Source organism: Prunus dulcis, chromosome 3, assembly GCF_902201215.1.
Source record: "Prunus dulcis chromosome 3, ALMONDv2, whole genome shotgun sequence".
Lineage (NCBI taxonomy): Eukaryota > Viridiplantae > Streptophyta > Magnoliopsida > Rosales > Rosaceae > Prunus > Prunus dulcis.
Genome location: NC_047652.1, coordinates 6,986,810 through 7,002,132, shown reverse-complemented (window position 1 = coordinate 7,002,132; position 15,323 = coordinate 6,986,810). Strand labels below are relative to the sequence as shown.

The 15,323-nt window shown below is 35.4% G+C and overlaps 3 protein-coding genes across 7 annotated transcripts; 1 reads left to right on the top strand and 2 right to left on the bottom strand.

Annotated features, from left to right (window-relative positions):
* Positions 1-232: 232 nt before the first annotated feature.
* Positions 233-2,916, bottom strand: LOC117622441 (uncharacterized protein At2g39795, mitochondrial-like). Of its 2 annotated transcripts, XR_004584989.1 has the most exons (4): positions 2,379-2,916; positions 1,386-1,717; positions 771-1,073; positions 233-682 (listed from the first exon to the last, which is right to left on the bottom strand). XR_004584989.1 is itself a non-coding variant. In XM_034353110.1 (3 exons), exons 1-3 carry the CDS (start codon positions 2,640-2,642, stop codon positions 911-913), a joined length of 759 nt encoding a protein of 252 aa, XP_034209001.1. In that variant the 5' UTR covers positions 2,643-2,916; the 3' UTR covers positions 709-910. The 2 variants fall into 2 exon arrangements, 1 of the variants encoding a protein (XP_034209001.1); XM_034353110.1 differs by lacking the exon at positions 233-682 and having other exon boundaries at positions 709-1,073.
* Positions 2,917-3,830: 914 nt separating this feature from the next.
* On the top strand, positions 3,831-5,912 carry LOC117623614 (deSI-like protein At4g17486). Its single transcript, XM_034354662.1, has 3 exons — positions 3,831-4,453; positions 5,007-5,294; positions 5,399-5,912. The coding sequence occupies exons 1-3, from the start codon at positions 4,321-4,323 to the stop codon at positions 5,650-5,652; spliced, it is 675 nt and encodes a 224-aa protein (XP_034210553.1). The 5' UTR covers positions 3,831-4,320; the 3' UTR covers positions 5,653-5,912.
* A 1,958-nt stretch (positions 5,913-7,870) lies between these two features.
* Positions 7,871-15,323, bottom strand: LOC117621733 (DCN1-like protein 4). 4 transcript variants are annotated; one of them, XM_034352285.1, is made up of 10 exons: positions 15,159-15,323; positions 13,468-13,549; positions 12,249-12,323; positions 12,126-12,162; positions 10,119-10,202; positions 9,941-10,001; positions 9,712-9,818; positions 9,175-9,240; positions 8,257-8,405; positions 7,871-8,179 (listed from the first exon to the last, which is right to left on the bottom strand). In XM_034352285.1, the coding sequence occupies exons 1-9, from the start codon at positions 15,178-15,180 to the stop codon at positions 8,304-8,306; spliced, it is 636 nt and encodes a 211-aa protein (XP_034208176.1). In that variant the 5' UTR covers positions 15,181-15,323; the 3' UTR covers positions 7,871-8,179; positions 8,257-8,303. The 4 variants fall into 4 exon arrangements, with proteins under 4 accessions (XP_034208176.1, XP_034208174.1, XP_034208175.1 ...); XM_034352283.1 differs by having other exon boundaries at positions 7,871-8,174; positions 15,159-15,321; XM_034352284.1 differs by having other exon boundaries at positions 7,871-8,405; positions 15,159-15,322.

Below are 15,323 nucleotides of genomic sequence, written 5' to 3'. Positions count from 1 at the left end.
AACTTGAGAGAAAATGTAATTTTTCCACTTAAAAGATTTCCATTTCAACCAACAAGGGCAGCTCCCAAAAAGAGCAGAGAAAATAGCAAAATCTGTCATGACAAAATCAAATCACTGTACCATGAACTGGTAAGGCTAGATATTTTGCTTCAGAAATCTTATCATAAAACAACCGGCAGAGCACCAGCCATATGCAATATGCATAAATTAACCCGTTAATCTCAATGCATAACCAGCAGCAAGTATTGTTGTCATAATGATGTGAGCTGCTCTCTAGTTGAGGCAGAAAATTTTGAATAGCAATAATCTCCCACTGGATATGAAACTGCTGGAAAGTCACATAACAAAAACCTAGTACTTGGATTGAGTAAATCTACCCAAAACTTGGTAGGACAGAAAAACAATGGTGAACAAACTCACTCTACAGATCCACAAGTAAAGCTTTATATATCTTTTCAGCTATACTTATTGACAGAACAATCACTGCACTTTGGCTTGGTTAACAGGTGAAAGTTTAGGTTACAATGTAAGAATGGATCCTCGTGTTGACTGAAAAAAGAAGAAGACGACATTTTCAAGAAATTCTAGAACCCATATAGAATCATGTGCCACCACTAGAGGGCTGTTTTATTCCTTTGGATGGCCCAATGCAACAACTTGCCTAAAGAGTTCAAATGAAAAGCTGCATAATTTAAAAAATCAAAGATGGAAAGTTAAAAACAACAATGAGATTCCAAATAACCATTTTAATAAATTAGAGGACCACTTACATAATCGTGCTAGTTTCTTCCCCTCAGTTAAATACAAGTGGACAAGATCATGTGCAATTGCAACCAGTTGAAATTTCATTACCCAACACAAATAGGATCGATAAATCAAGTTCATCCAAAATGTTGCACAACTAATCACTCTACTTCTTTTCAATAACTGATTTCACAGTTTCCATCCATCTAATGAACTCAGTTTTATCTTTGTTCTTCATGTATTCATGCAAGAAAACAGCAAGATCATCGTTTATACCCCTTGCTTCCGAGAATTCATAAAGTGCGTCTTGCAACTCATCATCAAGTTCCCTGTGCACAACCAACCACAAAAACAAATCAATACTACCATAAAGGCAGAAGCAATATTATTAGACCAAAGCATAAATCACCATTCAGACTCTGCAGATATAGAATTTAAAGAAAATAACACATCATTAGAAAAAACCACAACGCAACATGCACAGAGAAAAACAAATGGCAGGAGAAAAGGAAAAAAACAAAAAGAAGAAAAGAGTTCTACAAAATTCAGCTGAATGAATAAACAATTTTGCTAAATCTCTAACACATTTATGTTACTAAAGTTATTAATAAGAACTAGTATAATAAGATATATCATCATACTTGAACTCAGGACCCACATAAGCCTGAGCTGGCATGTTATCAGGCTCTCGGACGAATAGCTTGTTGATCTCTATAGTATCTGGCCAAACTGAGCACATAATCTCCAACACATTACCACCTTCCTTCTTGGAGATATTGACAATCATGGTAATGTGAAGCTGCACTTCTTTGCCAAGGCCGCTACCACCTTTGGATTTTGGAGCAGGAACAGCTCCATCAAACATGGTGGCTTCAATCTTTATGTCTTCATTCTCTTCAAATTTTCTCCTCAAGCTTATCCATTGCTCACCAGGACGGTCGTTAACTGTAAATGATTTGAATTTTGTGACTGGCTGAAAAGAAAAAAAAAGGAATTCATCATTACAATCCAAAAATCAATTAACTCCCTATTCATTAAGGAAAGCTTTTTCTACGGAAAGGTTTTCTAGAGATTATATAAAAGCACTTTTAACTCAAAAAACTAACCACTGACGATGACTTAATACGGTTTCAATCCTATGACCGATGGCTGAGACAATTCAGGAAGGGACGAGAACATCGTGCATACAACCTATTACCTAGCCTTGAAGATTGCAATTCATAGGCAGGCCAAAAAGTATGTCAGGCACACAAGTTAGCTTGTTTACAGATGGATCTTAAACAATGAAATACTTCTTATTAGGTTGCATAAGATTTTACTAGAACCCAATCAAATGGACTCCAATGCACCTTTCATTATCTAGAAACCTATTCGAAAGAAAAAGATATAGACTTTTTAATAATATGTCATTTTTCTGAACAACTCCCCATCGAATGTCAAAAGAAAAAAAAAAATCCCCAACAACCCCATTCTCGAAACAAACCCTAAGGCTCATATACATTTCCAAATTCTTTCCCTTTTCCCTCAATTTCTCAGTAACCAAACAAAGCCTAACCCATGTTCTCATCATAAATTGAAAGTTTTAAAATTTAAAGGGAAAAACAAGAGAGAGGGGGAGTGGATTAAGTGGGCACCTGATTAGGAGGAGAGCGATCGAGTTCATATTGTATCTCATTGCGTAACAGTCTGAGAACGTGGCCTTCGAAGGCCGATTTGCGCATTTCAGAGATGTAAGTTCTAAGGCATTGTGGTGGCAGGAGCTTGGGGTTTAAGAGGGAGAATTGTTCTTCATGTGCAAAATGCAAAGTGGGTATTTGCTGAACTAGGATTTTGGAAGAAGAAGAAGAAGACAGAGGAGAAAGAATGCATTTTCTTAAGGGTCTGATTAGCCGTGCCATGGAGTTGTTGCGTTTCAGAGGTTTTTAGGGTTTAAGGGCTTAAGCGGAGACGCTTTTGCTAGAAGTTGATGGAAAGAGGGAATGGGTATTGGCGAGGCCTAAGGCTTATGCAGTGAAAAAGCCCCTTTTGAAAAAGTCCAGCCCAAGTAATATCCATAGAAGTTGGTTTGAAGCTTCATAAAACAAGGGTGTTCGTGTTCCCCCCCGTGATTCGTTATCAACCAATCCCAAAAATCATTCGAGTTAACCAACTCACCATTTGAACCATATCAAGCTTCCTCCGCATATCAACAGATTCGGGGTACTTTCTGACCATTTGCAAATACTAAAAAGTGCCGAAACTAATTTATTACGGACTAGATTTTATCAAACCGATTATTACTGAAAAACCGAAATATTTACCGATATATATTGTGGAACTTTTGAAATAATTTGTATTCACTAACACTAAACTAACAATCTCACCCTTATTTCTAATAGTTATACACTAGAATAAAAATATAAACATATCATAATGTTGCTATTTTATTATTATTATTATTAAGTATAAATATTGCAATTAACACTTTGGGAGGTGATTTTCCCACTCCTTTTTGTTTTTTAATATTTTTTTATCAGTATTGTTCTTTCTCTTTCTTATTCTACCTTTATTTTTACAATTCCCTTTAATAGACATGTACAATCACTTACTAATATCATAAAAGAATAAAAAAACTCTGAGATTATTATGCATACCTTGCTCTCGGCAGTAATTCCAAAAAAAGATGAAATGGAATTCGACACCGTAATTTCCAATCCGTTCCGGCCGAAAAACACCCCTACTCTCGCAAGACCTTCTGAGGAGTGTATCAAATCTCATGGTGAAACTCTCACTGTTAAAAATCTTCACAACGGTTCTGAAATTCCAAAGGCCGATCACTTTAACCACTCTAGTCTAAGGTCAAGATGAAGCCCAACCATCAAATCTTTGACTTGGGCAACTGAATTTTAAAGACTGATGATCGCCTAAATACTAGTTAACCAAAAATTAAAAAATTAAAAAAAATCTAATCCACATTCTATGAGAGTATTATGAGTATTCATTTCATCTGGCTGGGCCCTTTCACCCTCTTTCTCTGCACCCAAAAGCCAAAAGAAAGGATTTTTTTTTTCCTCTTTCTCTTTAAAAGTTCAAATTTAAATATCCCACTATGTTCCATAATGAGTGTACGTTACTTTCTCCCATAAATTCAAATTTTTAAATGGGATGAGAGAGACCAGCTCAGATTTTAACCAACCAAGACTCCAGCTTTTCCCCCCTGTAATTCCAATCAAATCGAAGCCCAATTATCCACAGATCCAGATTTGTATAACATAGCAACAACCACCATCTTCTTCTTCTTCTCCATCTTCTCTTTTTTTTTTTTTTTTTTTAAATTTAAAGACAGGGCAGCAGAAGCAGCAGCAGCACTACCACCTTTCACTGGTGGAACCCATCAAGCATCAGCAGAAGATTCTCAAAATTCTCTTCTCTAACTTGAAACAATTAAAAATCCCAATAAAATCAAAAACCCATAATTTAAAATCCAAAAAGCAACTCAAATTCTGATGCAATTCGTTCCCATGGTGCTTGTTATGTAGCTGAAAATGACACTGCCGCTATAGCATTTAGTCTCTAAATGCAGAAAGAAACGCCAGAATGTTGTGCAGAAAGAGTGTCTGCACTGAGGACGGTGGATCGGTGTCTGTGTACCTCAACGTCTACGATCTGACACCTTTCAATGGCTACGCTTATTGGCTTGGCCTTGGAGTTTACCATTCTGGTGTACAGGGTTAGTGCTTCTTCTTTGCTCATCATCCTGTTCTTTCCTTGCTCTTCTCTCTTTTCATAATCTGAAGTTTTGTTGGTGTGACTTTGATCTGTGCTTGAGTTTGCTCAAGTTATCCTGTAGTTAAATCCATGTTTTTTTTTTGTTCTCTTTATTTGTACTGGTTTGGTGGGTTTGGTTGGTAGATTCAAGTTTTCTTTGGCTGATGAGGAAATACAGAAAAAAAATTGAGTTAACTTTTTGGGTTTTGAATGATTTGCAAATATATGATATAAAAATTTGTCTATTCAATTTCTCGAATCCGAAAACATAATTGTTTGTGTGGTTCATAACCCCGTATCAGATTCTGGTAAGAAACCAAAGGTTCATGAATTCTCTTTTATTTCTTTTTCCTAATTACAATGAGCTTTACATGATATTTTGTTTTTGTCCTTTTACATTTGGGATTTGCCCTATCTAATGGTATGGGCAAAAGAAAAGGAACAGAGAGAAAAAAAAAAATCTTTTCGTTGTCTTCTTTCTTTCAATGTTAATGGAGGTTTTGATGCTTTTGCAGTTCACGGTGTTGAATATGCATTTGGAGCTCATGAGTATCCAACAACTGGAATTTTTGAAGGAGAACCAAAAAAGTGTGATGGGTTTACATTTAGAAAATCAATTCTGATTGGGAAAACGGATGTTGGACCTTTAGAGGTGAGGGCAGTGATGGAAGAGCTTGCAGAGCAATACAAAGGAAATGCCTACAATTTGATCACTAAAAACTGCAACCATTTCTGCAATGATGCATGTGTTAGATTGACTGGAAATTCAATTCCAAGTTGGGTTAATCGTCTTGCCCGAATTGGTAAGAATTGGTTTGGTTTATTTATTTATTTTCCTGTTTGGATCATACATTTAATGTTATGATGTTTGATCCATAACAAATGATAACCATTTGTTATTTTGCAGGCTTCCTCTGCAATTGTGTTCTTCCTGTGACTATAAATTCAACAAAAGTTCGACATCATCGTATCGAAGATAAGGCAGATGAAGGAGACAAGAAGAAATTAACAAGCCAGTCAAACAATTTGGCAACGTCTTCTAATTCTTCTTCATCTCCATCATCCTCTCCTTCTGGCACAACAACCCGGAGGGGAAGAAGCAGAACAAGACGCGCTCGTCCTCCATCTTCGCCTTTGATGATTGGTTCTTCATCCTCTTGATGGTTGAGATTTGCAGCACAGTTTTTCATTTTCTCAAATTTTGCTTAAAGGAAAGAAGCAAAGTCAGATTCTTGTTTCTACTTATTTTCTTCATTCTTTTGCTGTGCTCTTAATGCTAACATCTGTGTACATGTGCATGCTTCAATATTTTGGCAAGTGATCATCTGTCTCTGCAAAATTATTCAAGTTGGCCTCATCTTGTTTGGTTTTCTTGTGGTACCTGGCTCAACATTTACGTATCAAATTGTCTTCCTTGGACATCTTGGCTCTTCTTAGGATGATAAATTGACAGTGTACACACTTCATGTGGTTTTCGCTCTGCAAGACGTCCGTCCTTTTTCAATAACGTATCCACAAATTATTGAAACAAATAAACATCGACAAGTTATCGACATATTATCGACACGTGATTGCAAATAGGTGCTGCTGACTATACTTACAGTCACAAAGCAGACTAGTATCCAATTCGCCATTGGTCTAAAGGTGTTGCTTTAAGAAAGTAAAAGCTATATACCAAGTCCTCAAGATCAAGGAATCTGAAAACTGTGTCTGTCTTTCCTTTAATGTTTTCATTTTGGAATAAAAGAAAGCTTAGAAGTTATAACCATATGAACCTTGTGCTCTCATTGGAGTGCTTCAGTTTGGCAGAAAAACTAGTATGAAAGCACTGTTTTGCCATCCCTAAACAATTACAAATTGCTATGTGAAAAATTTATCATGCGTGGTATGTCATGATTGCCCGAGAATAGCAAAATAGTGTTATTCCTGTTTCAGGATTTCTCTCAATTTAGAGCCAAGCCAGGTGTTTAAAGCATGGGTGGAGCCAATGAAGGCTCGCAGAGGTCAAGTGACCCTTCTCATGTTTAGCATATTTGATCTTTTTACATATTTTGTACTTGATTTTTTTATACAATATTTTTGAAATTTGACCCTTCTCAACATCTTACCTTTTGAAAAAACTACAAAAGTAACGATGAAAACTTTTGTCTCGCATGTCCCTAACTTATGCTACTTACCTTTTTAATTATTTCTTTATTTGTAATAACTTAATAATTATTTACCTAATTACCTAAAACTAAAAGCATGACATCTTACCAAAAAAAACAAGCTCAAAAGCATGACAATTCAAATTGAAGATTGCCAACCTAAGCTCTGTTGTAAATATTTTGGAATGATATAGAAATTAATACAAAGGATTTTATTATCAGATGATTTTTTTTTTTTTCGTTTCTGAATCTTATCATTTGAGGATGACCTTCTGGATAGATTTTCTGACTCGTCATTGGTTTAAAGTATCTTTTCTTGGGAGGAAAATAAAAAAAGTTGAACGCCCCACACCCACAATGTGCCTTCACGTTCTTTTACTATTCCTGGGTTGGTATTCGAAATGAAATTGTGTCCATGTCTTTATCATAATTTTCTTCCTCATTAAAATGTAGGGCAAATCATGGAGGTCTAGACTAGATGCTCCAAGGACGGGTGTGTGTGCAAAAGCCCCTCTTTATAGTCGAAATCTGTCACTTTCTTCATCCCATTGTCCTCTTTTTCTTGTCTTGACTCAAGTGGGTAAACAAATATAGAACAACTCCTTTGACTTGTGGGAACAAAGAAGGCAACTTTCTGTGCAAAGTGGAGGCCTTCCTTATACTTTATTGGTTTCAATAGTCCAAGGATGAATGATCAGCGTAAAATGGAGGCATTGCTTATACTTTACTGCTCTCACTAGTCCAAGAGATTATTGTTGTATGATCGGGTAATCATGAGAAGTACGTTGTATACAACGGTTGCATGCGATAATATTTTTTGTTGGTTAAAGGAAGTAACTCTAATCCATTGGGAACCTGCCAAATATCAAACATTGACACATGGTATGGTATATCCAATATACCTAATAATTCCTCCTGACAATATACCTAATAACAAAGTAATTTCATTATTATGCTATCTATCGGGTTGCAAAAATCCGGTCCCAAGCTGAGTTATAAAAAGAACAAAACAAACCCCAAAAAGACTGCTTAAATCAATCTTTCTTCTGGTTTTCAAACAAATTTATGCAACAAAATCATGTGCCACAAGACAAAATTTGGTTCAGTTTTTAGACCAAAATATAAGAACAATCTTACATAAATAAGCCCAAAAATTCTCGAACTGGTGTATGGTTATTAGATTTTCTTGGCCTATATAAAATGATGCCCGAGAGGCATCTAAATAACGGCCATTATGATTGAAAAGTGCCTCTTTTATTCTATCAACAACATTCATGATACAATCTCTTCATACTAAAATTGCATAATCCAACAGCCTTAACTTGATCAATCAGCTCAAATAACTTACAACATTATGGATATTCAACAGAAAAAATTACAGAAGCGGCTATAACATTCAACAAGACTTTCCCAAGGATATCCATATCACAAACACGCAATTTCCAAAGATTTGAGGAAGCTTTTCATGTTTGGAAGGAAAAAAAAAAAAAAAAAAACGAAATAAAATTCCTGAAGCCATTTGATTTTGTTGTCTAACTGTCCTGCAAAAAGGCCAATCACAACAAAAATTTGGGTAGGATGTCAAATTGGGAAATCAAGGATTCGAAAAGTACTTCACCAGCAATTGTGGGGTTTACAGCAGAGACTCAAGTTGACCAAAAATTATCAGCTTTGGGTCTGCTTCTCTCGCAGCCATTCGACAAAATTGTCCAAGATCAAAGGCCATGCAAGTTCAGGATCGTAGTTGCTTAGGTCTGGAAAGCTTATCTGTGCAGTGGGTGGTGAGGGGTAAAATATTAGCTTAGAAGGTAATTAACATTTAAGGAAAAAAATAGGAGGCAAAGGGGCCAGCTGATATGCAAAACCAAATGCTAAAGACTAGTGATATAAGACACGGCTTGATAACCAAACTTCCCAACCTCTTTACTTTGCAGATTCTGTAATTCAACAGTGACATCAACTATACTAAAGGTAAAGGAACATTGGGCGATGTGGAGCAATTGCCCCTTGAACCTGAAAACATCTATTATATTTTTGTTCATACTATACCATCCCGCATAGTGGGGATATAAAAGAAGGCAAAGCAAAAGATACGTACAAAACAAGACCTTCCTTGTTTAAGAAGTCTTTGTTTGTCAAAGAAGGGTATTGTTAGAATAGGTTCTCCTGACTGTAACCCCCTGCTCCCCTCCCCAACAAAAAAAGTGCTGAGCAACCAAATCTGGTTTATAACATGGTAGCTCAGCAAACAATTCACTGTAAGTGGTTCACAGCACATGAGAATACTTATACCAAATCAGGTTGGCAGTTGCATTCCTCCACAGAGGTAAGGGTATAACTCAAACTTAAAACTTGGAATTTGAACAAACAGGACTTAGTAGTGTGAGCGTTTGAATGTGCACATGGCATGCACTATAGCACAATGTATTCAAAATGTACCTTGACTTAAATCTTATAAGATGTATCATATGTAGAAAAATGAACAGAAGAAACAAAGGCAGGAATTTTGAAATCAGTAACCAAAATGAAAGATTACCTCTTCGCAGAACCGGTAAAAGCCCATCCACTGATCCATGTTTATGACTTTGTAATCATTCTGAGTCTGCATTTTGAAAACAAACAAGCACTTAAGAAATTTACTTTTACAGTCCCTTGTCCTTTTTTTTTTTTTTTGGAAAAGGTGTCAGTAATTACAAGATATTAGACTACATATGAAGACATGTGCAATTCTTTACTCTCAAATCGATAAACCTCATGAGGTCACCAATGACATGATACATGCAGAAGTCTGGACAGAAGGAACCCCATCATCTTCACTAAAGAGTAGAACATTGCATATACCAATTTTAAGAATCTTTTACCATTAAGACGGAAAAGTAGTTTGCTAGCTTAAAAATGAAGCAGTGTGATAGTAGGCTGAAAACAAGAAAGAGGCCTAATTTCTTGATGAAAAATTTCTTATGCTTCAATTGCCGTAAACTCTTTCCTCTTAAGTACACATAAGCTGCAGCTGTATTACTCCAGCAGTACAAAGGCCCATACACATAAACAGATGCTGTACAATACTACTCACCTTTAAATATTGAACAAACAAGTCAACCTGCGCTTGGTATTGAGATCGTAAAACAATATTTAATAATTCGCATATGCTGTCTATATCTATGCTCTTCTGTTTCTCCTCTGAAAACAAAAATAAAATACAGAAGGTTGAAATTAGCACATGCATAAAGGGTAAAACCAAAGGAAAGAAAAAATTAGGTTTCAATTCAAGATTAAACGACAAGCAACCTTGAACTCATTACCTGTTAAACAATAACGGAATGAATAGGAATAGAAATCCACAAAGTTTGTGGGCCTCCTGACCTTTTCATGATATAATTAAAGCGAAAAGGATCAGATTCTCTGTGACCATCATATGGATGTGATGAACCAATTAAATTGCCATAATTTTATAAAAGGAAACAATTTAAAAGATACTACCTCTTTCTCCAGCTCTGGAAGTGCCTTCTTTAACGCATATTTATTGCTCACCCTTATTGCTTTAAATCCTGTTCGCCACTCTTCCTATCAAAGATGAGATTGGCAACGTCATTAGAAAAAAAGAAAAAGAAAAAAGGAGAGCGAACGAAACATGAATTCAAATGAGGGGCAAAGATATGGTAGGTGGACAAACACAGTCTGTCCAATAAAAATGATGAAGACGATAATTAGAGACTAAATTACTTTGGATTTAGCTTATTTTTTTGTAGGGATGACTCTTAAACCGCAAGTTGAATGGAGGATGTGCACACTTTTCTTAAAGCATGGATGTTAACACTTGAACCTCCCTATATATATAGGGTAATGTGCCCTTGCCAGACTGTGACCACACATTAACAAGAGCCCAACAAATCAGTGGTCCAAATTAATACTCGGATTTTCACTTTCATCCTTAGTACTTTTTATTTTTCAGTTTCGCCCTTGTAGTTTCATTCCGTTTAAACCGTTACTCCAATCCGTCAACAACTCCCAAGTTGCAGAAAATCTGGGGTTTTCATGCCAAATCCATGATGTTCAATCTTACTTTTTACTCGTAAAATGTAAGTTTTAACACACAATATTATATAGGTTTCAAAGCTTGTAACAATAGCTTTCAGATCATATAAAATATTTGAGGATTGATAACCTATAGTGAGAAATAGAAGCTCAAAAGTGATTATTTGGACATAGGAGGTATGAAATGCATCTATGGGTTTTTCTGTGAAATTCTTAAGATTGATTCAAATAACTTGACGTCAGATTTGGCATATGTGGTTTGGAGCATCAAATCCAATGATATGACTAATTGAAAAACAATCCAATAACAGGTTTTACTGCGGTAAAGCTTTGATAATTTAACACTGGTGTCACTGATCTATGTGTATGTATTTATGCATGTGTCTGGTTTTCTATATGTACATATCTGTACATACATATAATCCTTATGTACATATATATATACATATATATATATATATATGTATGTATGCATGTAATAGACATCCCTTATTTCTAACACACACACACACACACACACACACACACACACATATATATGGGTCAGGATCAAGGGATACATATTTCTCTCTCTCTTTCTCTCTCTCTCTCTCCCCTTGTTTCTCTCCTCTTTTTTAGCATTTAGGTACCCATATAAATTCTGCTGTGTATTGCCAAATAAGAAAATCGAATCTTCATAAAATCATTTTGAATTAATCAAACTCTTGCTCTCAAAAATTGTCAGCCTTGAGAATTTTGCAACAGCAAATCTTAGGTTCTTCAATAATTTTGAATTAAACAAATATTTGACAATTTTGAAATAATTTCAGCCTTTTATCTCAAAATATTTGCAAGAGCAAGAGTTTGAACAGAGCAGAAAATCATTTTATTCTTGAATTTGACATCATCTTTCATAAAAGGAGGAAGAGTCGTTGGTTAAAGAATTTTGCATCAAATTCAGCCTGTTATGATTAAAAGCATGAGTTTGAGATTTGTTGTAGCTTTTCCTTAAAAATTTGTAGTGACTGCTGTGTATTGCCAAAGAAACAAATAGAGAGAGAGAGAGAGAGAGAGAGAGAGGGATAGGAGAAATAATGACATTGTGATATTCCCGATGATATTATTAAAGAAATAAAAATGGTAATCTAGTGGTTAAAAATGTGTCATAATGTGTGTCCTCTGATCTTGACCCTCTCTATATATGTGTGTGTGTGTGTGTGTGTATATGTATCTCTCTTTGAGTAAACACAGTCATGTGAAGCAAAGACAACACGTTGCAAAGAGTTGAGAGGAAAATCTAAGCATAAAAATCAACTTAAAAAGGTAGAGGTAGATGCTAGATATAATACAATAAATTGCGGGAAGAACAACTGGCCAACACAATGATAACTGGTGTGGATGCATATTCCATGAGTAAAACAAAAAAAAGAGATTTATGAATTTTGATGCGCAAACAAGAAAAGTGCTGCTTACCAGGGTAAAGTATCCCTGTTTTTCAGCTTTCATTTTCCTAGCATATGTAGTTTGTTAGCATTGACACAGTAGATCAAGGCAAAATCTAGAGTGAGGATACAAGTGACTATAAATACAACTTACCAGGCAAGCATCAATATCCTTACATCAGTATGGTCAACTTCCACGTCTGAACACAGACGTTCAATTCCCTCTGGGCTGTTCAAAAAGTGAGTAATAACTTATAAGTTATACGAGTACATCAAATTTTTTCCAAACAAAAGGTGTACACAAATTTAAAATGCTTATATTCTCCGATGAGAAAATTAAATAAGGTGGAGTTTCTACTATAATTATTGTATCATAGGATATGACTCAATGCCTAAATATGAAACAATATTCCTTTTCTTTTCCCTTTTAGCAAGAAAAATGCGATGATTTGTAGGAGAGTTCTGTTTGATATTTGAGATGTGCAATGTCAAACAGAGCAACAAACAGGTTAGAGTCCTTAAAAAGAATTTAATTTGCTTCGTGTAATGTTAGTGAAAATACCATAAATCAACTTTTTTTAGTGCAGAAGGTTTTTATGGACAATGGAGAATTGTTCATTGAACAGAAACCCTTTCTATTTAATTGTGCTTATAAGTTGTCACCGTGTGGTGAAGAGCCAACAATGATCTTGAATTGTTTCAAAAGAAGGGTGAACCAACCATGCATTTTCTTTTATTTCCAAAAAGAGGTCCCACATTTATGAGATGACAGCTGTTCACGTTGGATTTGGTCCTTCCTTAATGGAGGAGGTTTTCTTTCGAATAACTTGATTCAGGTTTCCTTGTAAAATTTGATTTATCAGTTTTCGTAAGTTTTGATTATTCCAACTGGACTTGTGTGATGTGTCCTAGTAGAATTATGAATTTATCAGAAAGCCTAAAAATTCAACTCAAGGGTGGATTTTTGTAACACAGATGGGAGTTAAGAGTGAGAGCCAAAAGGTTTGAAAGTGAGAGCCAAATGGTTTGAGAGTGATGTTCACGAGTTTGAGAGAAGGTGTGCAAGGGGTGTATCCTATTGGATAAGAGCTCAGGTTTGGGATTAAAAATTGAGTGGTTATTCTTGTACCCTTTTTTTCCCTCATATATAGTGAAGGTGAAAACTCAACATGGACGTAAAAATAACTTTTGCAACTAAATATGTGACAAGGTGGCAAATAACATCTTGATAACCTAAAAGAATTGCTGAATCAATTCTGTCATTGAGCATGTTCAACACATACATTCACAAAATACAACCTTTTCACCTGTTGCAACAAAAGCAATGACTAAAGCCACAAATTCAAACAAGTATTCTCATGCAGTAGACTTACTCAATCAAACCAGAAGACATATTTGCATATGTATTGAAAAAAGCATCAATCCGTTCCAACTCTTTATTAGCTGCTTTAATGGCTGAAAAGATAAAGATTAAAATAGTTACGACCACAGACAGTTTGGAATGCTAACTTAACAAAAATTAGTAATCAATATTCAAACAGGTGAGTATCTATAGCATCAGAAGAACACATTCTACAACTATTAATGTCTGTAGTAAACCAACATGAAAACCAAATAGCCTCAGACCAGAAATATGTTTCAACTTAAAGCAAGGTTCACTAAGTAATGTGTGCTTCCTGGAAGTATCTAACAACTTGATTAGGATATAATTACAGAACTCGTGAGAGACAGCCAGAATAGACCCAGCTTAGTGAGAATGCTGGGTTCTCTTTCCTTATAAACACCCATAAGTGGGGATATGGATAATGCTAAAGGGGGAGTGCTCAGCTGGTCAATAACACAAAGCATAGAACCATACAATATGATACCTGGGAATATATGTCTCAGTTGAAAAAACAGGAGAAGATGTTTTGTCCTGCCATGGAAAAACTGAAGCTTCCTAACTCAGAGACTCTAAAGCGGCAGCACAATCTCTTTGATTAGAGCATGAACAAAGGCTAAAGAACTGGGATCTGACTGCCCCTCGAGGGAGAATGAAGATGTGCTTCAATTATATGGGGAATTTGAAAATATTATGAATTCACTAGCAAATCCCATGGAAATGAGAATAAAGCTTAAATTGTAGATTCTCCAAAGCAGAAGTCAGTTAAACAAGTTTATGCTAGAGGTATCAATCATCCTCCTTGTTGTCCTAAAAAAAAAAGATGGATCAAACCCATCTAAAATGCAATCTTTTGTTGATATACAAGAATATGTCCAGCATCTCCTGAAAACTCAACAGTCAACACAAATTTGTAAACCAAATGCTTCTGCACAATGCGATATAGACAATCAGTTGTACCCTTAGTTGGTAATGTTTCTGTTTTCCTTTTTAACTAAAGGAATGCTAAAAAGGGTGATGTGAAAAAGAAGAGAGTTGAGAGGGGTGTGTGTGTGAGAAAGAGAGAGCGAGAGAACAGGAAGGATGCATGGAATGGTTTTCAATATAAAAACCAAAGACAAAAACTAGAATAATTTTAAGCAGTTTCCAATTTTATCTATCTATCTCATTTATTTCCTCTTTATCCCATCTTTAATTTTAAAAAACAAAAATATAATCAAATGGCCTTACACAGTTCAATCATGAGAATTTCTGGTTCAATAGCTCATTCTTTTCAACAATTCAAACCTTTTCAACCTTTCATGCAAGTACAACATTCCATTACTTCTAGTAATTCAACTACACCGCTCTCCGGCTTTCGATTTCAACAAAAATTCAACATTTCTTATGTTCATTTATTAGTATTCCTGTAATTTTAAATTATTGTTCTGTTCCTGAGCTAAAGCAACTCAATTCAAAGCATGGAGCTCAAATTGAACCGGATCCATACTCCCAACACTCATCAATTTCCATGATCATATATAAAAGTCGCAGAATTAAATAAAAAATTTAAAAGCTTTGAACATAAAACAAAGGAATCGATACTAATTACCACAAAACCAATCATCAAACTATCAAAAACAAAAAAATTGAAGGATAATTGAGCAGAATTGACAAAGAAAAAGGAAAGATCCGATTACGAACCAGAGCGCCTCATCTTCTTCATAAAACGGACACGGAGATACAAACACAGAGAGAGTCAAGAGCAAGCGAGTGCGGAAGCCTCGTCGCTCGAGAGCTCTGTTTTCGATGTCAGAGAGAGACTTAGAGAGAGAAATTGATTGAGAAAGAGATGGATTGACAGGCTCT

Coding starts and splice junctions, on each gene's coding strand:
- LOC117623614 (XM_034354662.1), top strand. CDS start 4,321: ATGTTGTGCAGAAAGAGTGTCTGCACTGAGGACGGTGGATCGGTGTCT. Junction 4,454..5,006: donor TTACCATTCTGGTGTACAGG/GTTAGTGCTTCT, acceptor ATGCTTTTGCAG/TTCACGGTGTTGAATATGCA. Junction 5,295..5,398: donor TAATCGTCTTGCCCGAATTG/GTAAGAATTGGT, acceptor GTTATTTTGCAG/GCTTCCTCTGCAATTGTGTT.
- LOC117621733 (XM_034352285.1), bottom strand. CDS start 15,180: ATGAAGAAGATGAGGCGCTCTG. Junction 10,002..10,118: donor TTCCAGAGCTGGAGAAAGAG/GTAGTATCTTTT, acceptor TATCATGAAAAG/GTCAGGAGGCCCACAAACTT. Junction 9,241..9,711: donor TGTTTGTTCAATATTTAAAG/GTGAGTAGTATT, acceptor TTCAAAATGCAG/ACTCAGAATGATTACAAAGT.
- LOC117622441 (XM_034353110.1), bottom strand. CDS start 2,642: ATGGCACGGCTAATCAGACCCTTAAGAAAATGCATTCTTTCTCCTCTG. Junction 1,718..2,378: donor ATCGCTCTCCTCCTAATCAG/GTGCCCACTTAA, acceptor TTTTCTTTTCAG/CCAGTCACAAAATTCAAATC. Junction 1,074..1,385: donor TATGTGGGTCCTGAGTTCAA/GTATGATGATAT, acceptor GGTTGTGCACAG/GGAACTTGATGATGAGTTGC.